Source organism: Neofelis nebulosa, chromosome 11 (genome assembly GCF_028018385.1).
Source record: "Neofelis nebulosa isolate mNeoNeb1 chromosome 11, mNeoNeb1.pri, whole genome shotgun sequence".
Lineage (NCBI taxonomy): Eukaryota > Metazoa > Chordata > Mammalia > Carnivora > Felidae > Neofelis > Neofelis nebulosa.
In genome coordinates, this window is record NC_080792.1 from 81186253 (window position 1) to 81213030 (window position 26778).

General features: G+C 46.0%; 1 protein-coding gene across 3 annotated transcripts in view; it reads left to right on the forward strand.

The window, feature by feature from the left end:
• The window catches only part of KSR2 (kinase suppressor of ras 2), a 432076-nt gene that overhangs the window by 77874 nt on the left and 327424 nt on the right, over positions 1–26778 (forward strand). For all 3 annotated transcript variants that reach the window (XM_058691145.1, XM_058691143.1, XM_058691144.1), the window contains exons 2-3: positions 12682–12822; positions 16920–17070. In XM_058691145.1, the coding sequence (XP_058547128.1) occupies positions 12682–12822; positions 16920–17070 (292 nt within the window). The remainder of the gene's footprint in view (positions 1–12681; positions 12823–16919; positions 17071–26778) is intronic.

The window sequence follows — 26778 nt, forward strand, 5'->3', positions numbered from 1 at the left end:
AGCCACCCAGGCACCCCATAAACGTTTATATGCAAACTTATTTAATGAAATGGTTGACATTTTACCTATCATATGTCTATATCTATATCTATATCTATATCTATAGATAGATATCAAGTATTGATACACGTGATTTCATGTAATCTTCAGAAATACAGTAAAAATATAAAACTTAATGAAATGGCTGACAATGCCTGTGTCTCTCTTGTTGGTAAATGTCTGAGTTTCATGAGATATGCAGCCACTTATCATATAATTAATTCAAGCTTATGGAAAAATTGTAAGATATACATGCACAGAACTAAGTAAATAAATCTCACCTGCGATAACCCAGAGATGCAACGTAACCATTTCTCAACTTTAAACGGGGCATCAATTGGACCTGTATGGCCGTGTCACTGTGAAAATTAAATAGACAATTCATAAGGAGTGTTTATCGCAGCATTTGGCTCGGGGAGAACCCCTGTTGGCTGATCGCTGCTGGTATTCTAACCACCCCACTTGGGGACCTGGTGGGGGCAGCTGCTGATTCCCAGGGTACCCATTTGGGAAGTGTTGTTCACTCTCTGCCTAGTCCAGCTTCACGCTTAGGGTGGGTTTCTGGGATTTCCCCCTGCTTGGATGAGTTGCACTCTTGTCCTGAAAGGACAAGGAATTCTTGTTCCTCTTTGCCTCAAGGGGAAGCCCTGGTCCTGTGGCTGCCCTCCTTGCCCTTCTTCCCTACTCCGTCTGCTTCCTAAACCCATCTCTCTGCCTCGTTCCTAATGCATCAGAGTGAGGGATGCCCCTGGATTCTTGGTCCTGGGCAGGTGTGGGTCTGGTCTCTGGGTGACTCTGGAAACACCTCCCAGAATTCAAACATTCCTTCAACAGAGAGTTAGGGCACAGTATTTGTGTCGGGGGAGGGCTCAGCCTGCCTTCTGCACAGACAGTATCTCACGTGATGTCTCGGCAGGCCTGGGAGGAATATGTCCATCTTACCAATGAGAAAGTAAGGGCTCAGGGAGCTGACATGACCTGCCAAAGTCTCGGAACTGGAATTTAGAAACTCACTTCTCCCACGATACGTGGGGACCTTCCCGAGATGTGTGAAGGGTCCATGCCGACTTTGGATTTCCACTTCTGTGGGAAGGACCCGTGAGCAACCCCTGGTGCAGCATCCTCGTTCAGGGAGGGAGCTCTAGATCATGCCATGGCTCCCTTACTTAAATTGTTGTGTGGATCTGGGTAAGTCGTTTAACCTGTGGACACCTCAGTCTTCTTGTTCACAGAATGGGCTCAGAACCCCAGCCTCACCGCTAGCATTGTTGCATGGGATTAAACATGAACAAACACACTCAAAGCACTCACCCCACCGCGCCAGGCTCACCGCAAGTATTTAGTAAATGGTGGCTGCTCTCCCGGCTATTATTCCTGAAAATGCTTTGTCATAGCCAACAAAGATGCCCCCAGCAGACATCACAGAACTGCTCCCATCATGGGCTTTTGACCCTGCTATCAAAGGAATCCTTCATGCAGAAGATTAAAAAAGAATGAGATAGATCTGTATGAACTAACAGGGAAAGATTCTCGAGGCTTGCTACTGAGAACAAAAAATAAGGTACAATTTACATGAAAAAAAAGAAAAAAACAACCCTACACATCCAGTTCTGCTGCAGAGTTTACACACACACACACACACACACACACGCACGAATGTACATAGAAAAAGGGCTGGACAAACTGGTCTCAGTAGTTACCTCCATTACCTCCAGGGAGAAGACAGCCAGCCTTAGCTGAGTGAGCAAAGGGAGCCTGGCTTGGCCTTACCTGAAAGGGTCTAGCTTTTTTTTTTTAAACAAAAAAATGCTTGTTAAGTAATTAAAGTTAAAGTTATCCTTTCTGCAATATTGCGGCTTTGGAATCAGACGGGTTTGAATCTCAACTCTCTACTTACTAGCTGTGCGATTATAAACAGACGACTTAACTTCTCTGTGCCTAATTTCTCCACCTGTAAATTGTAGATCTTCACAACATCCACTTCTGGGAATGGGTGGATATCCTGCTAGGGTGCATGTTAGCCCTTCAGCCGGGGCTTGGCATGTGAAAGTGCACAATAACGGGCCTTTTATTTCCACACTCATGCTTATTTCATTTACACTTCCAGATCTAGAAAGGGCTCCTTCACCCTTTAAGATATCCAATGTCTTCATTATTAACCAGTTATTTTTTTAATGCTTATTAATTTATTTTGAGAGAGAGAGAGAGAGACAGAACATGAATGGGGAAGGGGCAGAGAGAGAGAATCCCGCACAGGGTCCACACTCAGTGTGGCTCAATCTCAGAACGACTGTGAGATCATGACCTGAGCCAAAATTAAGAGTTAGATGCTTAACCGACTGAGCCGCCCAGGTACCCCCATTATCAACTGGTTAAAATGCAAGAAAAACTGGGATAAATTTTATGACAATAGGTAAAAGGAAAATGCCAGGGAAGATTTGATAAGGGTTTGCTGAAGAAGGTGACATTTGAGATGGACTCTGGAGAAAAAGTCAGATTTCTATGAGTGGATGGAGTGGTGTCTCAGTTAGCTGTGTATCCCACTAATGCTGTGTAACAACCACAAAGCCTTAGTTGCATACAACGTACACATTCACTGACCATGCTTCAGGGGGTCAACTGCAGACTCCCAGTTCTTCTGATCTTGGCTGCGCTCGCTCACAGCCAACAGCCAGGCAACAGTTGACTGTTGCCTGAGCTGAGATGGCTTTGTCTGGGATGTTCGGGCAGACTTGACTTGGCTCTATGTAGTATCTCCTCCTTCAGCTGGTTCACCGATTAGCCTGGACGCATCCTCTTGGAGATGGCAGGTCTAAGACAGCAAGTAGAAACATGCAGCGCCTTTATCTACTGCTGAGGCAAGAAGCGTTGCCAACTGATGGAAGAGTTATGGGCGCAGACTCTGCCTGTCTTGTGAGCTAATTGTAGAGGCACATTGCAAAGGTACGGAGGCAGGAGGCGTAGAGGAATTGGGGCATCTGTATAATCTTCCACAGGGAGGCATAGAAAGGACTTCCAGAGGGGGGAGCCTGAGCAAAATCATAGAGAGGTGACATTTGAGGTGCTTTGTTGGGGAATTGGATGGAAATGAAAGAGGTGAGGAAGGAGAAATGGACTGCGGTTGAGCCCCGGATAATGTCTGAATTTGAATGTTATTCTATAGAACAGTATTTCCCAAACTCATTAGTTGGATGCCACCATTGTGCTTTTTGCCATATCTTCGTATGGACTTTAAGCCAACTGAATTTTATTTTACTTTTTATTAAAAGAAATTTAAGTTTATTTATTTTGAGAGAGAGAGAGAGAGAGAGAGAGAGAGAGAGAGAGAGAGAGAGAATCCCAAGCGGGCTCCATGCTCATTGTGGTGCCGGATGCGGGGCTCGAGCTCAGGAACCGCGAGATCACGACCTGAGCCGAAACCAGGAGTCGAACGCTTAACTGACCAAGCCACCCAGGCACCCCAAGCCAACTCAATTTTTAAAAACATACATATATTTAAAAATAAAACATTATGCAACTAGCATAATGGAAAACTGGTACCACTTGCCCTAAATGGAAGGCAGTCAAGAAAATAAACACAAAACAAAAGTGTCATTACTTTGTGCTCACTAGTTACCTGCCCAAGGCTGAGTCTGTGTCCTGTTCTCTATTGTAAAGAGAGATTAGCAAATGTTAGAGATGCAGTGTCACCGAGTAGAGATTGCTTCCTGGATATATGGTCAGAGGGGTGAGGAGAGATTTGGATAGAGACGGACACTCTTACTATGGGATCTATTGTTACTTAAAGTCACGCCTGGGGAACTCCTCAAGTTATCAGTGGTACCCACACTTGGGAGGTGCTGTTATTCAAGAATGGGTGTTTGAACAGGGTATTGACATGCCCCCCCTCCCCCGACTCCTGCCATTCAACATCAGGGCTTAGTCTGGTTTTTCAATCTTCTGTGACACTGAATGCTTAATTAAAGGTATAAGAAACCTGGGGCATCTGGCTGTCTCAGAAGAGCATGCGACTCTTGATCTTGGGGTTGTGATACTGAGCCCTGTGTCGGGCTCTGTGCTGACCGTGCAGAGCCTGCTTGGGGTTCTCTCTGTCTCTGTCTTCCCTGTTCATGTGTGTGTGCACTCTCTCCCTCTCTCAAAATAAATAAATAAACTTAAAAAAAGAAGTTGAGATAGTATTGTTTTTATTTATGTCAAGAAGCCACATTCTTATTTCTTTTTTTTTTTAATTTTTTTTTTTTAACGTTTATTTATTTTTGAGACAGAGAGAGACAGAGCATGAATGGGGGAGGGGCAGAGAGAGAGGGAGACACAGAATCGGAAGCAGGCTCCAGGCTCTGAGCCATCAGCCCAGAGCCCGACGCGGGGCTCGAACTCACAGACCGTGAGATCGTGACCTGAGCTGAAGTCGGACGCTTAACCGACTGAGCCACCCAGGCGCCCCAGCACATTCTTATTTCTTTTGCCATATTTGAAATCCAACACGGGCATATATAGGCATAGAATAATAAACAGTAAAACTCTTTATTTAGGAGAAAAGCCTGAGGAAGGCCAGTTAGCAAAAATCCCAACTTTATAGGTATTGTTAACAAAGTAAGCATGTATTACTTTTAAGCAATTTCTCTAAGTTGGGTGGACTTAAATCGTATGAATTTCAGAATCAAGATTTAAATGATGAATTAGGAAGACAGTTTTTTTTTTAATTTTTTTTTAACGTTTATTTATTTTTGAGACAGAGAGAGACAGAGCATGAACAGGGGAGGGGCAGAGAGAGAGGGAGACACAGAATCCGAAACAGGCTCCAGGCTCTGAGCGGTCAGTCAGCACAGAGCCCGACGCGGGGCTCGAACTCACGGACCGTGAAATCATGACCTGAGCCGAAGTCAGACGCTTAACCGACCGAGCCACCCAGGCGCCCCAACAGTTTTTTTTTTTTTTAAACGCAACCAAAAGCACATTTTCTTACAGTATAACTTTGTACGTTTTAAACTTTGGAGAAAGGATACATTTGATCTTTAAAGAATATACATTTTGAAAGGTGCCTGGGTGGCTTAGGTTAAGCATCTGACTTCAGCTCAGGTCACGATCTCATGGTTCAAGCTCTACATTGGGCTCTGTGCTATCAGCACAGAACCCCTGTCCCCCCCACCCCGCCCTTCTCTGCCCCTCCCCACTCTCTCTCTCTCTCAAATAAATAAACATTTAAAAAATCTTTTAAAAAAAGAATATACCTTTGAAACAGATTAATTTTAACTTTTTGGAAATGCTTTTGGGGATGGTGGTAGTTAGTAAATTTGGGGCATAACCCCTCCAAGGTAACTGTGGAAGATGCTTGTGACTTATGTAGCACAAAATCAGCATCACAGCTATGATTCGGAGTGGTTCTTCAGTGCCACTTTGCACGAAAAATCCCTTTTAACCCTCTCCACAATCCTGTGAAGTCGGTGCCCTTTAATCTTCATTTTTCAGGTGAAAAAAAAACGAGGTTTAGAGCAGTTTTGAAACGTATGTGAGGTTGTGAGCAGTGCAGCAGGGATTGGAGCTCAGGGTAGCCTGGTTCTGGTGCCGAAGGTTCTGGCTCTTCCCTGGAGTAAGACACTGCCTCTTACTCCAGCACGCTAGCATGAAATGAAAAATGAAAGACTGACACAGTAGCATCATCTTCCTCTGGTTCTATATTGTGCTCTTCTGGTTTTTCAGTTATTAATGAGCCCTCAAATCAGTGCAAAGGAAGCGAGTCTGCAAAGTGCACTTACTGCCAGTAAAAGATAGTGTGATCTCAGGGTCTGAGAGATCCACTGTGCTCTTTCTTCTCTCTCTCTCTCTCTCTCTCTCTCTCTCTCTCTCTCTCTCTCCCTCCCTCCCTCCCTCCCTCCCTCCCTCTCTTTTTTAATGTTTATTTTTGAGAGAGACAGAGAGAGAGACAGAGTGCAAGCTGGGAAGGGGCAGAGAGAGAAGGAGACATGGAATCCCAAGCAGGCTCCAGGGTCCGAGCTGTCAGCACAGAGCCCGACGCGGGGCTCGAACTCACGAACTGTGAGATCATGACCTGAGTCGAAGTTGGACGTTTAACTGACTGAGCCACCCAGGCACGCCTGTACCTTTTTTTTTTTTAATGTTTATTTATTTAATTTGAGAGAGAGAGAGAGAGAGAGAGAGAGAGAGAGAGAGAGAGAATATGCACGCACACAAGCCAGGCAGCGGCAGAGAGAGAGAGGGAGAGAGAATCCCAAGCAAGCTCTGTGCTGTCGATGTGGAGCCTGACGTGGGGTTCCATCTCACAATCGTGGGATCATGACCTGAGCCAAGATCAAGAGTTGGACGCTTCACCAACCGAGCCACCCAGGCGCACCAATGTACTTTTTAAAACACTGTTTTCAAGTTTTAAAATGACTAACTCTGCTTCAGTAACAAGCCAGCCGTTATCCCATGTGTGCATGTGTATAAGTATTTCTGTAGGGTGTATTCCTAGAACTGCAATCCCTGAATCAAAGTGAGTGACTATTAAAACTGAGACTAAAATCAAATTGCCTTCTTGTGGCATTCTCAATGGTTTGTCCCCCTCTTGCTGGAACTAGATAGCATAGGTGCTAAAAAAACCGTTGCTCATTTTAAACATTTTTCCATTAATAAGCAGGTAACACATATACATTGTGTTTTCTTTTTTAGCATTGTCTCATATGACACCAGTTCCTTTGTGTTTTTGTTAATGTTTGTTTTTGAAAGAGAGAGAAACACAGAGCATGAGCAAGGGTGGGCAAGGGGCAGAGAGAGAGGGAGACACAGAATCCAAAGCAGGCTCCAGCTCAGCTCTGCTGACAGCTCAGAGCCTGATGCAGGGCTCGAACTCATGAACTGTGAGATCTTGACCAGAGCCGAAGTCGGCTGCTTAACCGACTGAGCCACCCAGGCTCCCCTATACATTGTATTTCCTAATTTCGCTATTGAGAAGCAAATAGAAATCTCTATCAATAATCCTAGAAAAACTTTTTAAATATTTATTTACTTTTGAGAGAGAGACGGACAGAATGTGAGTGGGGGAGGGGCAGAGAGAGCGGGAGACACAGAATCCGAAGCAGGCTCCAGGCTCCGAGCTGTCAGCACAGAGCCCGATGCGGGGCTTGAACTCTGAACATCAAGATCATGACCTGAGCTGAAGTTGGACACTTAACTGACTGAGCCACCCAGGTGCCCCTCAATAAATAATCTTAATATTTATTAATCTCATTGTTAATAATCTTTACTAATCTTAATTATAATAATTTTAGTGATCTTAATACTTATTAGTAATTTCATTATTAATAATCTTGATCTTAATCATAATTGTTATTAATCTTAGTAATCTTAGTCACCTGTCTTTTTCTATGCACCTGTACATGTATAGTTTTATAAAATTCATGCATTATTTATACATTATAAATATTATACATATTTTATATATTGTTTTTAATGATATGTGATCATATGGACACATTGTAATTTATTTACATCATCCCCTATTGTTGAAGAGTTGGATTGTTTCCAATCTTTCATGGCTATTATCAACTTAGAGCAAAGCTTCATGAATATACTTACTTATTTCTTTAGTATAAAACCCTACAGCAACACTGTCGTTTAGAAATACATTGAGAGTGCCAGATGTGTGCCAAGTGTATAATTTTAAATTTCCTAGTAGCCACATTAACAAAGAAACAGATGAGGGGAGCCTGGATGGCTTAATAGGTTAAGCCTCTACTTCGGCTCAGGTCATGACCTCTTGGTCCATGAGTTCAAGCCCTGCGCCAGGCTCTGTGCTGACAGCTCAGAGCCTGGAGCCTGCTTCGGATTCTGTGTCTCCCTCTCTTTTTGTCCCTCACCCATTCATGCTTTGTCTCTTTCTCTCTCTCTCTCTCAAACATAAACATTAAAAAGAAACAGATGAAGTTCATTTTAATAATGTATTTTATTTAATCCGGTATATGCAAAATACTATCATTTAAACATGTAATCAGTATAAAAATATTAATGGGATATTTTACATTTTTTTTCCTACTAAGTCTTTGAAATGTGGTATTGATTTTACACTTTTGGCACGTCTCAATTCAGGTGCTAAAATTTCAATTGTATTTATTGTTTTTTGAGAGAGAGCATGTGTGAGCATGTGAGTGGGGGAGGGGTAGAGGGAGAGACACAGAGAGAGAATCCCAAGCAGGCTCCATGCTAACCATGGAGCCTGACGCAGGGCTCAATTCCATCATCCTGGGATCATGACCTAAGCCGAAATCAAGAGTTAGACACTCCCCAACTGAGCCACCCAGGCACCCCTAAAATTTCATTTTAAAGTAAAGTGTATGTCTATTAAAATAGCAGTTATATTTAGCAGAAAAATATTTTATATGGCTTCCATTTTTTTATTAGAAAAAACAAATTTAATGTTTATTTTTGAGAGACAGAGCACAAGCAGGGAGGGGCAGAGAGAGAGAAGGAGACACAGAATCCAAAGCAGGCTCTAGGCTCTGAGCTGTCAGCACAGAGCCCGATGCGAGGCTTGAACTCACAAACCATGAGATCATGACCTGAGCCAAAGTCGGATGCTTAACCAACTGAGCCACCCAGGTGCCCCTGGCTTCCATTTTTTAATTTCAGTGAAATAAAATTTAAAATACCATTTTGGACATTTCACACAGACATTAGACCAATTTAATTTTTATAAACCAAAGCAGAGATGGGAGTATGTCTGGGTTTAGGATCTGAGAATCCACTGACGTGTCAGGATCTGAAAAAATAACTTAATCTCAAAAATAAGGTGACAGAACTCAGGAAAGGATGAGGAAAAAAGGAAATTCTATTCATTAGGGTAAATAGGCAAAAAGTAAGAAAACTTTGTACAAATCAGACATATGTGAAAATCTCCACAAGACAGGCAGCGATGCTTGAGTAAGAAGTCAGTCCAGCAGGAACAGAGGCCCATGATGGGAACATCCAAGCAGGACAATGGTCCAATGCACTGGGAAGTTAACTAAATTCAGCAGATTGAGCAAATAAATAAAAATACTGAGGATTGTTTTTCTCACTGCCTGAGAAGAGTGATACAGATGTGGGAAGAAAAGAAATAGAATAAACCCTATGGTGTTGGATTGTGATTGGAGGTATTGATTATCGATGCATATAGATGAAAAAATAAATATAGGCATAAACTTGCACATCGACATATACATAGATGCATTTCACATGCACACATATATTGCCTAGGTTGTCCACTGAGGGGATTGGAAACGATGATACCCCAACATCAGTAAGCACACCAAGCACCCAAATCTTGGCTTCTAAATACCATTTCCCACTTAGAGGAACCAGTCAGTGCTCCCTTGGAGAGAGGGCTGATTCCATAGCTGGGGCTGGAAAAGTTTTGTGTTGGAAATCAAAGAATGATTGTGTACACATCAAAATATATTTCTTTCAAGTGTTTTTGGTTTTGTTTTTTTGTACCTGTGTAAAGAAAATGGTTAAAACTAGTCAGAAAATGAAAAGACAGACGGGAGAGTTCTGTAGACATCTTAGTCGAAAGCCTTGCTCTGATGTACTGATAGATCAGACCCTATTCATTCAGAAGTAAGTTAGAGAAAAAACATTCTTTTTGGCATTTTTGATTCTAAAGCTCTAGATTGAGAGGCATCTGAATGGCTCAGTCAGTTAAATGTTCGACTCTTGATTTTGGCTCAAGTCATGATCTGATGGTTCGTGAGATTAAGCCCCACCTTGCACTCTGTGCTGACAGTGTGGAGCCTGCTTGGGATTCCCCCCCCCCCCCCCCGCTCTCTCTCTGTCCCTTCCCTGTTGTGCACACACTCTCTTTCAAAATAAATAAACTTAAAAAACTCCCAAAACTCTAGATTGAGATTTCAAATGAGAATTGGAACATTGATACATTAGCTTGATGTAATTTTGTGCCACTATTGCAATGGAATGTAGACTTATCGAGAAGAATGCGACTTTCATTTTATTAGTAAGATGAATCAAATTAATATTAACTTAAAAATGAGCTTTCAGGGGGGACCTGGGTGACTCCCTTGGTTGAGCATCTGACTTTGGGTCAGGTCATGATCTTGTGAGTTCTAGCCCCACATCGGGCTCGCTGCTGGTCAGCCTGTCAGCGCAGAGCCCGCTTCAGATTCTCTGTCCCCTTCTCTCTGCCCCTTCCCAGCTTGCGCTGTCCCCAAGATAAACAAAAGACTCTTGAAGAAAAATGAGTTTTCTGGTTTCTTCCAATGGGCTTCAGTCTCAGGCAAGCTCTCCCATATGTCAGCAGGGCTGGCCCTGGGCACCTTCTGCTCTGATGATATCCCTCCCCCACCCCCAACTGAAAAGGGAAGTGAGGACTGTCTCCTGAGCACTTGGGAAGGGTAGCTGGGGAGGGTCCTTGTGGGACCCAGTCTGGCTCACTTGTTATCCTTGATCCAAATGCCGTGGCCAGGCCTGGGTCACGTGCCCACCCTGCAACCCGGGTGAAGTGGGTTGGTGAAAGCAGCCTTGCTGGAACCATATGGACTGGGATCCCAAGAAGGAAGGTTCCCCAAAGAAAGTTGAAATACTCTTTTCAGCAAGAGGGGAACGCAGACTAGCCGAACAGAAGCAACGGATGCCCACTCCCATCATCCCCCGCTCCGAGTTTTGTGGTCTTAGAATTCCAGGATTGCCTCCCTAATAAATGTTGGCTGACAGTGCTTTGAAATGCCAAAGGCATTTACACACCTACGGATTTCATTTTTGTTTCATTTAATGATCTTTATTAAATTTATTTTCTTTTTAAATGTTTATTTATCTTGAGAGAGAGAGAGAGAGCGCACGTGTGCTCACGTGCAGGGGAAGGGCAGAGAGAGAGGGATTGAGAGTTGCTGGGCTGTGCCTCACCATCATGAGATCATGACTTGAGCCGAAATCAAGAGTCAGACGCTTAACTGATGGAGCCACCCAGGAGCCTGCAAATATATTTTAAGTTATAAAGATGACAGTATGCTTTGGGTAACGAGTGAAACCAAGCAAAAATATATTTACGTTTAACCACTTTTCCTCACCCCATCCACAGAGTCTCCTGTCGCTCGATAGCAGCCAGGGGCGTGTCTTCTGTACCGTTCTGTGCTCACGCGCACGTGGATTGCCTTTCTTTTGTTAATGTTGCTAGTTTTTATATAACTAGTTTTCCTTTCTTGTGTCAAGGCATCTCTCTATAAGCGTGGGTTCACGTCCATCTATTTCTAAAAGAATTTGTGAATTTGTGAATATTTGCATGTGAATTAAGATTCACATAGTGCAAGAGGGTTTAAATGAAACGTTTCTCTGCTGTACTTTTCATCTCCGTGGCTTATTTATTTTATACCTGGAAGTTTGTACCTCTTAATCCCATGAAAAATGCAGCATTGGGAATATAGTTAATAATATTGTGATCACTTTGTATGGTGACAGATGTCACTGCCCTTCCCCACTTATGATAGTGCACAATACATAGAATTGTTGAATCACTGGGTTGTACACTTGAAACGAATCCAATACTGTAGGTTGATTATACTTCAGTTAAAAACTAAAAAAAAAAAAAAAGCAAAAAAATGTTTCTCCCACCTTTCTTTCCCACTCCTCACTCTTCCCTTCCCTGGAATATTAGGAATCCTCCCAGAGAGTGTCTGCAGGTATAAAGATATGTAGGGGTGCCTGGGTGGCTCAGTCGGTTAAGCGTCTGACTTTGGCTCAGGTCATGATCTTACAGTTCGTGGGTTTGAGCCCTGCGTCGGGCGCTGTGCTGATAGCTCAGAGCCTGGAGCCTGCTTCGGATTCTGTGTCTCCCTCTCTGTCTGCCACTTCCCCACTCATGCTCTGTCTCTCTCAAAAATAAATAAACATTAAAAAAGTTTAAAAAAAGATTTAAAGATATGTAAATGTAAACATTTCCCACATGCATGGGAAACTATTTATTTTTATTTATCAATGTATCTCAGAGACTGCTCTGTATGAGTAGGTAGCACACTTCCTCATTTTATTTTATAGCTGCATAGTTTCCTTGTGTGCATATACCTGCATTTATGAATCTCCTGCTGATGGACCCAGGGTGTTTTCCATCTTTTCCCATTGCAAGTAGAACCGTAAGAAATATTCTTTTTACAGTCACTTTGCACAGGATGGCATCTCTAGGTGAGTTCTTAGAAGTGGAATTGTTGGGTCCAAGGATTTGTGCAGTGGAAATGTGGAAGATTGCAGCCAAAAGGCTCCCCTCAATAAAGTGCTACCAGTGTGTGTCCCTCCTCACTGCTGTGACACCAGTCTTTAAAATAGGAGTTGCAGGGGAGCAGCGCGTGGGTGGCTCAGTGGGTCAAGCAACTGACTCTTGATTTCGACTCAGATCATGATCTCACGGTTGGTGAGTTCGAGCCCCACGTAGGACTATGTGCTGACAGTGTGGAGCCTGCTTGGGATTCTCTCTGTCTCTGTCTCTGTCTCTCTTTTTCTGCCCTTCCCCCTGCTTACTCTCTTTCTCTGTCTGTCAAAGTAAATAAAATAGAATAGGAGTTGGATGGTTTTCGGGCAGGGTGAAGGCAATGGGGAGATTCTTGCTTGTTCTCCTATGGTGGTGTCTCTGAGATGTGTCCTCTGTTCTCCTCTGTGTCTCCCCAGAGCAAGCTGGTGAAATACTTCAGCCGACAGCTGTCCTGCAAGAAGAAGGTGGCCCTGCAGGAACGCAACGCCGAGCTGGACGGCTTCCCCCAGCTCCGGCACTGGTTCCGGATCGTCGATGTGCGCAAGGAAGTCCTAGAGGTGACTAGAGACTGTCCCCTGTCCCTTACTGGCCAATGCTAGTCCCTCGGAGAGATGGTTTTTGCCTGTGCCTGGCACACGGTAGGCCCTCCATAAATATGCGTTGGGTGAAGGCACAGAGGATCTTCGATGCTGTCCAGATGGTTAAGAGTGTGGTTCTCCATTCAACTGGGTCCTCTTCCAGCCCTGCTACTCATTAGCTCAGTCACCGTGGCCAAATCACATTACCTCTCAGACCAGTGCTGCCCAGAAGAACCTTCTGCTATGGTGGAAATGTTTTGTACCTGTGCTGTCCGATACGGTAGCCACGGCCATGTGTTTGCTCTTGAACACTTGTATTGTGATTAGTGCGTGTGTCATTAGTGTGGCCAGTGGCCACCATATTGGGCACCCCAGACTGAGGGCCTTACTTTTCTCATCTGTTAAGTGGTGTAATGATGGTCTCCTCTTCTGAAGTAGCTCGTATGACAAAATGAGATGATCCATCTAAAATGTTACACTCGCTCTCTGGCACCTAGTAGCATTCAGCAAGTATCAGCTTGTTATTATTGTTGAAAATTTTGGTAGTAATAGGAGTGGACCACGTCCTGAAAATCTCAAGGAGGGTGAGATTTTGTCCTACCCTCTTGGATCCCAGGTCACGGCTGTTTCCAGTAGCCAGTCCAGCCCGTCCCAGTGAAACCCACTTACATTCGTTGAACACATGGGGCCAGGCATTGTCCTAAGGGTTTTACACCCAGGATCTCAACTGTTGAGGCTGTTCAGACCCTCACAGTGACCTTTTGAGGTGGGGACCGTTCTCCCCATCGTGTGGATCTGGAATCTGAGGCTCAGAGATGAAGCGGCTTCCCTTGCTAGTGGGTGGATGGGTCTGGAAGCTTGGGGAGGACTCTGGAGCATGTGGGAGGCACTGTGATTTCTCTCCCTCATCCTCTGGCCTGGGACTCTCTGAGCTGGGTAGGAGCGAGGGTGCTGGGGGCCCCTGGGTGGCTCAGTCAGTTAAGCTTCTAACTTGGGAAGTTTGGGAAGCTGACTGCTGTCAGCTCAGAGCTGGCTTCAGATCCTCTGTCCCCCTCTACTTCCAGACGGGGATGAACGAATGAATAAACATGAATGTTTATTCTCAAAAATGAGTAAACATGAATAAAATGAATAAACATGAATAAAAATGAATAAACATGAATAAAATGAATAAACATGAATAAAAAGGAGAGCCCCCCCTCCCGCCACCCGTAGGACCAAATGCCATTCCTCTCAGTGCACACTTCTTGCTTGAAAGGGCCTTTGTTTTTTCCAGACCTTGACCTCTGTGACAGCTCGCCTGAACCCCCCCGGATCCTGAGCTAGACAGAGGACCCGCACATTGCCCCATCCCTGCCCCCCATTTCACGCATGCGCACTAGATGGTGTTTGATTCTATGTTATTTCATTCCCAGGATGGAGGTTTCCTGTGAATATTCTTAAAATGAAAGGTCATATATAACTACAGGCAGAACATCTTATTTTATTTTAAGTTTATTTATTTATTTTGAGAGAGACAAAGCACGAGTGGGGGCGGTGGGGGAGAGAGGGAGAGAAGGAGAATCTCAAGGAGGCTCTATGCTGTCCTCAGAGCCGGAGGCAGGGCTTGAACCCGTGAAGCCGCGAGATCATGACGCCAGCGAAACCAAGAGTCAGGCGCTTAACCGACTGACTACCCCCCCCCCCCCCGCCCCCCGCCCCAGGCACCCCCAGATAGTACATCTTACTTGCACGAGCCAATTCACTTCTGGGAGGCTTTTGGGACCATGTATTTATCAAGTGGGATCAATACAGAAACACAGTCTTCTAGGCCAGGGGTTGAAAACTGGTGGCCCCTAAGCTGTATGCGGTACACAGACATTTTTTCTTTGTCTGATACAGCATTCTCAATTTTTTTTTTTTTGAGCTAATATTTAACAGCTAAAGAGTTTGCATTAAAAAACCCAGATCTCTGACTTCTGAAAAAATTCGAATTGCTGAACACACCGACCTAAATTCCCGTCTGGTGGCAATGAGCTGAATTTTGCTGCCCCGTGGATCTTACAGGTCCCTACTGGTTAGCAGTTTTGCTCATGTACATTTACCTGGCCTGCAGGTGCCCCAGCTCTGGCTCCTACAGTAGTCTGTTCCCGTCCTGGGTCCAAGGCCACTAACCGGGGGATAGGGAGGGAGCTGGGCTTCCAGCCCTCTGACTGCAGCTCCTGTGTGAGTCCCCCCCTCCCCACCCCCCCCCAGGTCCCCTTTCTGAGGAGGAACCAGCAGTATGGAAAAGGCTCCCAAGCAACTGCCTGAGTTCCTTTCTTCCTGTGTGACCCTGGGCAAGTGGACTAACCTCTCTGAATTTTAGCATCCTAATTACAGACTAATGGTGCTGATAAAAATACTTTATGTGGTCTTTGTGACAAAAGAAAATCCAGGAAAAGCACTTAAAACAGTGCTCCATCCACTTCATTTTCATTTATTATTATTCTTTTATCAAACAGACGTGCATCTTCGCTTTTAGTCTGGGTTGTTAAGGCTTTGTCCATTTTTGATGTCATTATTACTTCTGTGATTTTTTTCTGTGACCCCAACTTTTCAGTGAAAATCGGATATTTGGGGGGTAAATTATGGGATTACAGTGCACAAGTGAGTCCTGCAGCGAAGAGGAGAATTCTTTAATGTTGTGAATGAGTTCTTCTAAATATGATTCATTTTGTACCTTCAGATCCTGGACTATCACTTTTCTTAAAGTGGGGTTTATGTGCACTGTGTCCCTATATGAGAAACCCCGATTACCGTTCTCTCCTGCTCCCTGCCCCAGTGCGCTGGAACGACACTGATTGGGCTTCGTGGCTTTTGCCCTGCCTCTGTTTTGTGGGGGGGTGGTGGTGGATTTTTTTTTACTAGTGCGGTTTTCCCCCTTCTGGCTGCCAGTTTATGTGTGTGCATTGGGGATGTGTGTGTGTGTGTGTGTGTGTGTGTGTGTGTGTGTGTGTGTGTGTGTGTGGAGGGGGTGGGGGGGCGGGGTAGGTGTCCGAATTTGTTGTAATACACAGGTATGGCCACAAGAGGACAGAAGTAATCCACAATGTTGTCCTAGAGTCTCCATCTTTAGGTATTTAAAATTCTTATTTAAATAATAATATATGTAAAAACATTGGATACCATTAACTGCTATAAAACGAAGGCTCTCCATTTGATACACATGTGTAGATGTCAATGCATAAATATGCATAAATGCATGAAGATGCATAAGTATCGAAGTTTGACAAATTTAAAGGTACATCTCTCTATATTATGGTGTCCAGGGACCCATCATTTTGGGAAAGGGGGTGTGGGTAGGGACACCTGCCCAAGACATTTAGAGCTGGCAATCCTACTGGTTCTGTTCCCAGCTGATCTCTCCAGAGGTGTCCCTGTCCCCACCCTGTGCTATACCCCAGCCTTACCATTTTGTCTTAGAATACAGACCCATGCCCTGGGGGGCTCAGTCACCAGTCCAGTTTCATTTCCAGCACATACCCACAGTGTTCCAGATTACTGCCCCTTAGGGTTCCTAAAGCCCCAGTCTGGAATCTCGAATGGGTGGCTGGGGAGGACAGCCACCAAGAGACTTGGGCTATCCAGTTTGCTCTGCTCCAAGTTTGCCCTGGACTGGGGACAAGCCAAGCTGAACAGGAGACACAGAGGGCCATCCAAAGACGAGGAAAGTGGAGCCCTGCCCATAAAGACTTCAGAAGCTACCCAGGGGGACAGATAATTAACTATCATCATCTATGGAGCGCTAGCTATGTGCTAAAGATAGGCACTACCTTACAAAGTACAAGCACTTAAGACACCCATTGTAAAGGTGAGTAAAGTGAGGTTCAGAGAGGGTAAGTGACTTGCCCGAGGCAATGAGTGGCAAAGCTGAGATTCAAACCTCAAACGGAGGCCTTGTTGGACCCAGGAGTCAGAGGCCCAACCTTCCACACAGGGCCGGGTGTTCCACTGGGTACCACTAGAGGGCAGCACGGAGGCTCAGCCCACTTTCCTTCCCTCTGGGTGCTTGAGGTCCCTTCACGTTCACCGAGCTCCTTACTTCCCTCCTGCAGGAAATCACCCCTGGCCAGCTGAGTCTGGAGGACCTCTTGGAGATGACAGATGAGCAGGTGTGTGAGACCGTGGAGAAATACGGAGCCAACCGGGAGGAGTGTGCCCGCCTCAATGCCTCCCTCTCCTGCCTCCGCAACGTCCACATGTCAGGTGAGCGGGCCTTGGGGATGGAGACCCCTCCCCAGCACATCTGCCTCGGTTCCTCCAGATTTCTGTGCCCACTCTGCAGGCCAGGATGAGATGGAGTCAGCTTTGGATGGTAAATTCCACTCATGAGCAGAGGAGAGAAGGGCAGTGGTGGGTCAACTCTTGGAAGCTCTTGCTCAAGGAAGAGCTGAGGTCAGAGAGCATTTGGATCTGGATAATAAGGACCCAGATATGGAAACACAGGGTGTGCATAGGTGATCAGCGTCTTTTTACCAGAGACATTCTTAAATGCCTTTGTATTTGGGTCTGCATCCATCTAACTTCTTATTTTATCTTATTATTATTATTATTATTATTATTATTATTTTACCTAAACCATATACATTCATTGTAAAACAAAACAGAAAATAGATCAAAAGAAAATGACTGTCCAAGCTCTACCCCCTAGGGAACTTACTGTTGTCATTTTGGTAAGTGTTTTGGTGTAATCATTACAGACAAGTGGGTATGTGCATAACTATTTAAAAAATTTTTTTTAATGTTTATTATTAAGAGACAGAGAGAGACAGAGCATGAGCATGGGAGGGGCAGAGAGGGGGGGAGACACAGAATCGGGAGCAGGCTCCAGGCTCTGAGCTGTCAGCACAGAGCCTGGTGTGGGGCTCGAACTCACGATCCGTGAGATCATGATCTGAGCCGAAGTCGGACTCTCAACCAACTGAGCCACCCAGGTGCCCCACGTAACTATTAAAAAAAATTTTTTTTAATGCTTTATTTATTTATTTATTTATTTATTTATTATTTTTTAATGCTTTATTTATTTTTGAGAGAAAGAGAGAGCATGAGTGAGGGAGGGGCACAGCGAGAGAGGGACACAGAAAACGAAGCGGGATCCAGGCTCTGAGCTGTCAGCACAGAGCCCGATGCGGGACTCCAACTCACGAGCCGTGAGATCATTACCTGAGCCGAAGTTGGACGCTTAACCAACTGAGCCACCCAGGTGCCCCACATAACTATTTTTAAACAATAGAATTAGGATTATCCATGCACATTTTGAAACCTGTTTTTTTTTTTTTCACGTCATGAAATAACTTCTGTGACTTGTTTCATCAGTTTGGGGTCCAAATTGTTAAGAAATAAATTCAACTGGAGATCAGTTGCGAATCAGGCGGCATCCTTTCCAGCAAGTAGAGAAGTTGTACAAAATGGAAGGTTTTTACAGGCAGGAGGGAGGGACAAGGGAGTTCTTAACAAAACAAAAAGGAAGATTGTTTCAGTAGAGGTTAAAACTAATTAAGTCCGGGTTTGCTATCTTAGGAGAATGACTCAGTTTGGGGCATGTTTTTTTCTTTCTTAACATCTTCTTTCTTTGATCTTTCCCATTAATTGCTCAGACCCCTGTTTGCCTTCATTAGTGGGACATCAGATATCATCCTCTTGAGGCCTCCTGCTTCTCCCTAACCTCATGATTTCCCCACAAATTCTGGGGCCTTTGCAGTCCTAAGGGGTCAGCTGGGCAAACACCAGCCAAAGGGTTATTGGTCCGTCTGCCTGCTTGTTTCTGTTTTGGCCACAAGGTGTCACTGTAGAACTTTAGTCTGGGGCAGTCAGGCAGGTGCTTATTCACAGATGCCTTTGCTGGATTCAACGTGGAGCATTCAACAAGTATTTACTGACTACTGTGTTCTGTTCCAGCAGGGCTGGAATACGCAGTGAAGGAAAGAGAACATATATGACACAGGTTATTGGCCCAGATCCCCATGCATGCCCTTTTGTATTCTTTCTTCCTAGCAGATCCTTATCCAAGCTACAATCAAAGGGACCCTGAGTTGGGGGCTGTCCTGTCATTGAAGGATGTGGTAGCATCCCTCGCCTCTACCTGCTAGATACCAGGAACACCCTCTCTTCCCCCAGTCCCGGTCATGACAAACAAAAATGCCTCCAGATAGTCTGGTGAACATTGCCACGTAGCTTTCCAGAAAGTTTGTCTCAATTTATGCCCCTCCCCTGTCCTTCCTCCTTGCCCCCTACAATGCAGGAGAGTGAGGACTGAGGTTAGGTTCTTAATTGCTTTCCAGAGTTCAGTTTGTATCTTCTCACAGAGTTGTGCTACTGAGTTTGGAGAAGCCCTTGTAAGTGGAGCTGCCCTCCGTGGGTTGAACACTCAGCCTTTGTGACATCCTGGGCTGGGTGAAACCTTGAGAGGGCCTCTAATCTGCTGTTTTTCAGTTTTGATCTAGATGCGCAGAAATGAGGGGCGCCTGGGTGCCTCAGTTGGTTGAGCATCCGACTCGTGATTTTGGCTCAGGTCACGATCCCAGGGTTGCAGGATCAAGCCCTGCGTCGGGCTCTGCACTGAGCGTGGAGCCTACTTAAGATTCTTTCTCTTTAAAATAATAATAATAGGGGCACCTGGGTGGCTCAGTCAGTTGAGCGTCTGACTTCAGCTCAGGTCATGATCTCACAGTCTGTGAGTTCGAGCCCCGCCTCGGGCTCTGTGCTGACAGCTCAGAGCCGGGAGCTGCTTCGAATTCTGTGTCTGCCTCTCTCTCTCTCTGCCCCTCCCCCGCTCATACTCTGTCTCTCTCTCTCTCTCTCTCTGGCAAAAATAAATAAACATTAAAAAAATTAGGATAATAATAATAAAGGTACACAGAAATGAATCAGATTTACATTATACACACATATACACAATGTACCCACACAGGTACGTAACTGAAATGAGTCTCACAGAATAAGGAATTACCATCAAACTCATTCTTACCATGCACACTATTTAATATTCTTTGCTTTTTTATTCTGTGTCACTTACCAAATACTGGTAATGACTGCCACTTTTATGTCACACGTCACTTACAGGTTGTGAGCCATGGTTTGGGAAACACTGATCTCTTTGATCCTTGTGGGGAAGAAGAAAATTTCCCCCTACCCTTCTTGGTACTGGGCTGGGAGGACCTCTATAATATAAGACAGATTAACAGGAGAAAAACAAACAAGGTCTATATACATGGAAGAGCCCAGGAAAACCGAGTAACTCGTCAGAGTGGCCCGTCTCTAGCTAAAGACAAAAGAGGGTGTTAGATGGGGTGTGGGAGGCAGTTATGGGACGTGACCAGGAAAAGCACAATTAACAAGGGTAAGGTGGTTGTGCGAAAGAAGTCTCTGCCGTCTCCGCTGATAGGAGTTTGTAGAGATTTAGAGTCACGTTTCTGATGCTGACTTGTGGAGGTTTCCCTTGTAAATGTCAACGTCTTTTATAAAAGCGTGACTTCTAATCCGTTTTCAGAGCTTCACCTGTGTCTGCTGTTTCTTAAAAATAACCAGCCTAGGGCCACCTGGGTGGCTCAGTAAGTGTCCGACTTTGGCTCAGGTCATGATCTCACAGTTTGTGAATTCGACCCCCGCATCAGGCTCTGTGCTGACAGGTCAGAGCCCGGAGCCTGCTTCTGATTCTGTGTCTCCCTCTCTCTCTCCCCCCTCCCCTTGTGTTCTGTCTCTGTCTCAACAATAAATAGAAAACATTAACAATTAAAAAAGATGATCAGCCTAAAATAACCCTTATGCCGAAGAGACATGCTTTGGGGTGGCCGGTTCAGTTCCCCTTCACCCTCCATGCCTCTACCAACTCTTTCCCAGGCGGCTCAGATTCCGTCTACGGGTCCTGCCTCTGATGCTGGCCTTACGGCCCCTGGGGGCCTTGATGGCAGTGGCCAGGTGCTGCGCGTTTGCCCAAACCCTGTGGCGCTTAGCGCACAGGTCGGCATGAGGGGCAGCTCCACTCAGTACCGCATGGGGTGGGTCACATTGAATACAACCCAACGAACTCTTTATTACTTGTTACAAGTAAGGGGAGCCCTCGAAGCATTGCCTCTCCCAACAACGAAACCGGGGGAGTTTGGAGCCGCGGGCGCGTGCGTATTCACGGAGGAGCTTGGCAAAGGACATTTCGGTCTAGAATTGGGGCGAAAGACAGAGTCCAGCTCCTGGTTGATGGAAGTCACGGGGCCAGCCAGGGTCGGCATCCTCCGTACTCTGGCTCCAGTGAGTCCTATGTCTGCATGCTCACAGGGACTGGAATCCTGCAAAAACAACACAAGAGTGGGCATTAGGTCAGTGTTTACTTTCGAAACAGCACTGGGAGTTTTACCACTGATTTATTGTCTCTGTAGCGGCTGGACTCTGTCGCAGCTTGGTAGTGGCTGTTTGTTTTTTACATTCTTTTGTTCCCTTAAAGTCATTAACTACTGAGGTATGTTTTTCTGCAATCTTTATGTATCGCAGGGGGTTCTGCAAGAAAAGTGCTTGTGCGAAGAGGTGCCTGTCAGGCGTCGATCACAAAATGGCTGGGGTCCTAACCTGGCTTCTCTGATGTTAAGAAAGCTGTATCTCGTCTTCTCTGGGGACCCCTCACTCTGTCTTGTCTACACACTCAACTCCTGTCTCCCCCTCCACAGGACAGGGATCGTACCTCTTCTTGCGAACCATTTTACTCCCGGCCAGACGTCAATATCTGTAGGGACTTAGTAAATATTTCTGAATTGCTACCTGAAACCCATGCAGATCACCAGTGGCTTAAAGTGCATGGTCTTTTGCATGGTTTGCAAAGTAGCTCGGGACTTGGCTTCTATTTGGAGCCCCACCATTCCCATTTCCCCCTCAAGCCTTAAATGTATTGGACGAGTCTACTGGTTACTTAGCGTTTCCCAGGTCATGCACGGATTTCACACCTTGGCACAGGCGCCACTACCTGGAATCCCCTTTCTCTTTGTTCTCCCAGTTAATCCCTCCTCAGACCTGACTCCTGCCTCAAAGCCTCTGCACTTTGTTGAATGGGTGAATGAATGAATACTTCTGTCACCAGCTGACCGTGTCTTACAGCGATTGTCAGTCTCCTCTCCTTACTCCCTCATGCGACTGTGATCTTCCCTAGGGCAGGCACCCTGCTAGTCACCCTTTGAATGGATGTATCAAATCTGAGCCTTGCTCCAGGCTCAGATTGCCCAGGTGGAGGAAAGATCCGGGAAGCTGCTTGATGTGCTTGCTACTGCTCTCCACCAGGGGGAAACAGTGAGCCATCCTCGACCAGTGCTTTTAAATATTCTCTCAGAGACGATCATCATTCCTTAGAAACTTCTAATGATCTCAGGAGCTGTGTGGTTTCACCATTCCCTGCCCTTCACTTTAACCAAAAATGTCCCAAGCTAGGGAACAAGCTAGTGTCTTTCTCACCAGACTTTTAGACTTAAGCGTCATACCGTATTTATTGGCCTTGGTGGCCCCAGCTCTCAGCCAGAGGACTGGGGTCCTTCACAGTGGTGAAGTCAGATATCTTACATTCTGGTGGGTAGTGGTGATTCAACGCATGTTTGTTAAATGACTGAAGGAATACAGGTCGTATTGAGAAAGTCGTGGAATCAAATGGAGAGCGGGAAGCTTTATGCCTGGCAAAGTGTATAATCTTGGCCTGTCTCTTTCTTAGAGGATCGAGCATCTTTTATTTTAGACTTGGGACTCTAATCTTAGTTTCCTCCTTGGATGTTGGGGGTTTCTTTATTTCCCAGTGTCCAAGAAGCCTCGAAGTTAGGAAAAAAACTACCCCTTCCTCCCATCTGTGAGTGTGTTAGATCAGCCTGAGCCTGAAACCGAAGAATACCCAATTGTTCTTTCAACAGGTTCAGGGGACCCCAAAGCCATAATGCCTTAATCTTTTCTTGTCATATCAGATGTGGCCTGAAACCAAAAAAACCATTCATAAATCCATTCAAAATGTATTGAATGCCTGCAGTATGTCAGGCACTGTTCTGATCTCTGAAAGTGCACGCTTCGTGTCTGTCCTCAAGGGGCTTACATGCTATGGGGGGGGGGGGGAGACAGATGACACATTATAATCGTAATAAGCAAGTACATTACAAAGTGTGTTAGGATGAGAAAAAGTGGAGCAGTGTCAGGGGGGGTGGCTGTGCCCTCCAGGAACAGGAAGGGGGCAGGTTGTCCTATGAAATAGTATGATGAGGGCAAGCCTCCTTCCTCTTTCGTTTTCCTTTCTGCTTCCCCTTCTCAGTCCTTCAGTGTCTGCCAGCAGAATGGAGTCTGGAATGAGACGAACCCGGGTTCTGCTAAATTCTGGGTCAGCCCCCTATTAGCTGTACGATTTTGAGTACGGCATCTCACGGTTCGGAGCTTAGTTTTCTCAGTATGAGGATAAACATGATGAGCATTTTCACCCATGGGTCATTGGTAGGATTGCATGAGGCGATACGGGCAAAGCACAGGGCCTGGCTTGGATTTGATACACGGTAAGTCTCACTGTTACCGTTACTGTCATTGTCATACCATCACCCCTGCCCCCTGTACTGCATTTCCACCAACATTATCGCTGTCCCCATCCCCATCCCCACCACCATCACCAGGGTCCTCTGGCCTTTTTCTGCCTCCAACTCGTTTCCCTCAACCTTCTTTCCATCCTTCTCTCTTTTTTTCTCCAAAGGGCCTCTGGCCTTCGGTTTTCTCTAATTCCCTTCCCTCTGAGCCACTGTCTCCCTCAACACTGCTGCTTCTTTAGAACCTGTTTACCCCCTCTGCTTGACTTCATTGCTCTCTAGAGGTGACCCACCTTTCCCTGGCCAAAAACATTAAACAGACAAGCCCAAGCAATTTTTCCATGGCACACAGCCCCATTTTCTCCATCATGCTTGCCACAGAGCTAAGGTCCTAGGGTGAAATTGATTTGTTTCTGGAAGAGTGTGTTCCTGCCCTTTGCTCCCTCTGCCCCCTCCAGCCCCAGACCGGAGACCTCAGGCCTGAAGACAACAGGCTCCCTCCTTTCCTCTCTGGGTCACACACACAGCTGTGTATCAAAGAAGGGCCTGGAAGGGACAAGGCTCAGATATCAGAATACAGATGCTGTGCTTTTTCTCTCTCTTGTTTCCTCTTTGCCCTTATTCTTCTTGGTCTTTGGGCTGCTTTCAGGCCAATAATGGGCAGTCATTTGCATGTTTGCTTTCCCAAGGAAAAAACCCCAGGTTCCAGATGATGGAAGACCTTGCTTTTCTCCTTCCTTTCTTCCACACTTACTTATCAAGCACTCAGTGTCTATCAGGTGCTGTGCTAGTTTCCAGAGCTTGGGGACTTTCTCAGGCTTCAGGGTAGAGCTGAGACCCAAAAGCAGGAGGAGGAATTCTCCTGATGACTCGGTGGGGAGGGGGGCGGTGGGAGCACGCAGAAGTGTCTTGGGGCAGGAGGGATCAGGTGGCATCTTAGGCTCAGAGAGCCCAGTGGAACTGCAAGGAGCTTGCACTGCAGGGTTTTGAGCCGAAGATGCATGATCATCCAGTTTGCAGACCAACACTCTGGCTGCAGAGTAGGTGGGTGGCCTAGACTGAGTTTTTGGGAAGTGCAGGAGGAGGCTGGGGGTGGGGGCGTGCTGGTGTTGCAGGATTGTGGTGCGCAAAGGTCAGGAAGGAATTCTTGAGAGGTTGTATGGTGCAACTTTGTAAGCTTATTTGAGTAGCTCGCGGACAGGACCCGTGGGCCGAAAGGGCTGCACTTTTGCTGTACGAAGCTGGTGATTATACGCTTAGTGCTCGAGGGGATTATATGCTGCGTGCAGGGAATAGTAGATCATAAATGTCTTCGAATCTCTACTCATAAAACCGCTTTCACAAGATTTTCCCCGTGCTTCTCATTGAGCTTGACGTTAATTATGGGTGAGATGTGCAGGCAGTCATGAGACCCTTGAAGAATGTAGCCACCGGCACGTATCTGATCCTTATCGGAACTGTGCAGGCTGAAGTTCAGCCTGCTGAGCTAAGGGTGAACGTTTTTCTGCTTCTGCCCCTCATCACAGGGAGAGAGAAGAGGCCGGGGCACCCCATACCCCTGCAGCCTCTCGGAGCTCCCTTTTGTCAGCTCCCCTCCCTGCCAGCTCCTCCTCGGGCACGTCCAGAGGGAGAAGTGGCAGTCAGGAGGAAAACAGGATGCAAAATGGCCCTGAAATAGGACAGCCTCAGATGCTCTCTTGTTTCTTCCCAGTTTGGGCTTTGAACGGAGGCCACTAGAACCCTGCCTTCACTACAGCCTTCCTTAGACTGGAACAAAGACTAAGAGCCGTCTTGATTGCCCCATTGTTGCACTTGCTTCTAACTTTGGGCTGGCCGGGCAGCCCAGGGAGAGGGCCCCGCCCGAAGCCCGAAGCGGCTGGTGTGTACCACACCTGAGTTCCTCTCTTTCCCTCATTGTGCGCTCCCCAGCCCTGATCCGTAGGTTCTCGGGGGCTGCTTACAGAGACGTAGCACAAGGGAGAGGCACCGAATGCCACCTTACGTGCAAATGGCTCATTCGCTCCCAGGATGCATCCCAGTCTAACTTCCTGTCTGAGTCACTGTCGAGGACGAGGACATAGTGGTGGCTAAAACCCACCGGCTTCCCGCTCTCATGGACCTCATATTCTAGGCTAGCTAGATGCATGTGATGAGTGAAACTTACACTCATGAAAATGAAATGAAATGAATTTTGTACAGTTAATAAAAAGTGAAAAAAGTTTTCACTTAATAAAAATTTTCAATTTTTCACTTAATCAAAAGTGAACAGATTCACTTTTTCCGTCTCACCAGCCACCTTAAAAATTCTTTTTAATGTCTATTTATTTTTGAGAGAGACAGAGAGACACAGAGCATGAGTGGGGGAGGGGCAGAGAAAGAGAGAGAGAGAGAGAGAGAGAGAGAGAGAGAGAGAGAGAGACAGACAGAATCTGAAGCAGGCTCCAGGCTCTGAGCTGTCCGCACAGAGCACAACGCGGGGCTCGAACTCACGAACCATGAGATTGTGACCTGAGCCGAAGTTGGATGCTTAACAGACTGAATCACCCAAGCGCCCCTCATCAGCCACCTTTCTAGAGATCCATGGAGCAGCACGGATGTCAGGCATTCCCATCACTGCAGAAGGTTCTACTGGACAGGGCCGCTGTAGAATGTATTGAGAGAAATGATAAAATAGGAAAAATGACAAATGGTGACCAGTTTCACGTGGAGAATTAAAGTGGGGTGATATCATGGTGACCAGGGGCCTGGCTTCGATGGGGTGGTCACAGTGGCTGTGTCAGAACAAACCAGCGAGGCAGAACCAGTAAGATAAGTACAGTGAAGAGATTATCGCAAAGGCTTGGCTTAGGGGGATTGTTGGGGCTGGTAGGTTAGACTCTCAGGAAGGGCTGGCTGGCATCCACATTGCTGTCCCCCTGTGTTCCCCTCCTTGCGAAGGACTGAATCAGGCCTATCCAGATTATTGAGGATAATCCCCCTTACTTAATAAAGTCAGCTGGCTGCTGACTTTAATCACATCTACAAAACACCTGCACAGCCTCACCCACATTGACATTGGACTGAATAAGTGGGGACTACAGCCACGTCGACACAGCGAACTGACCGTCACAGCGAGCCTCTCTGAGAAGGTGCCATTGAAACGAAGTCTCGAATGACCAGAAGTTACCAGGTATGAAAAGATGGGGAGAAGAGCATTTTGAGAAGAGCAAATGAGTCATGCCAACCTCCAAAGCATTTTTTTTTTAACGTTTATTTATTTTTGAGACAGAGAGAGACAGAGCATGAACGGGGGAGGGTCAGAGAGAGAGAGGGAGACACAGAATCCGAAACAGGCTCCAGGCTCTGAGCTGTCAGCACAGAGCCCGACGTGGGGCTCGAACTCACGAACCGC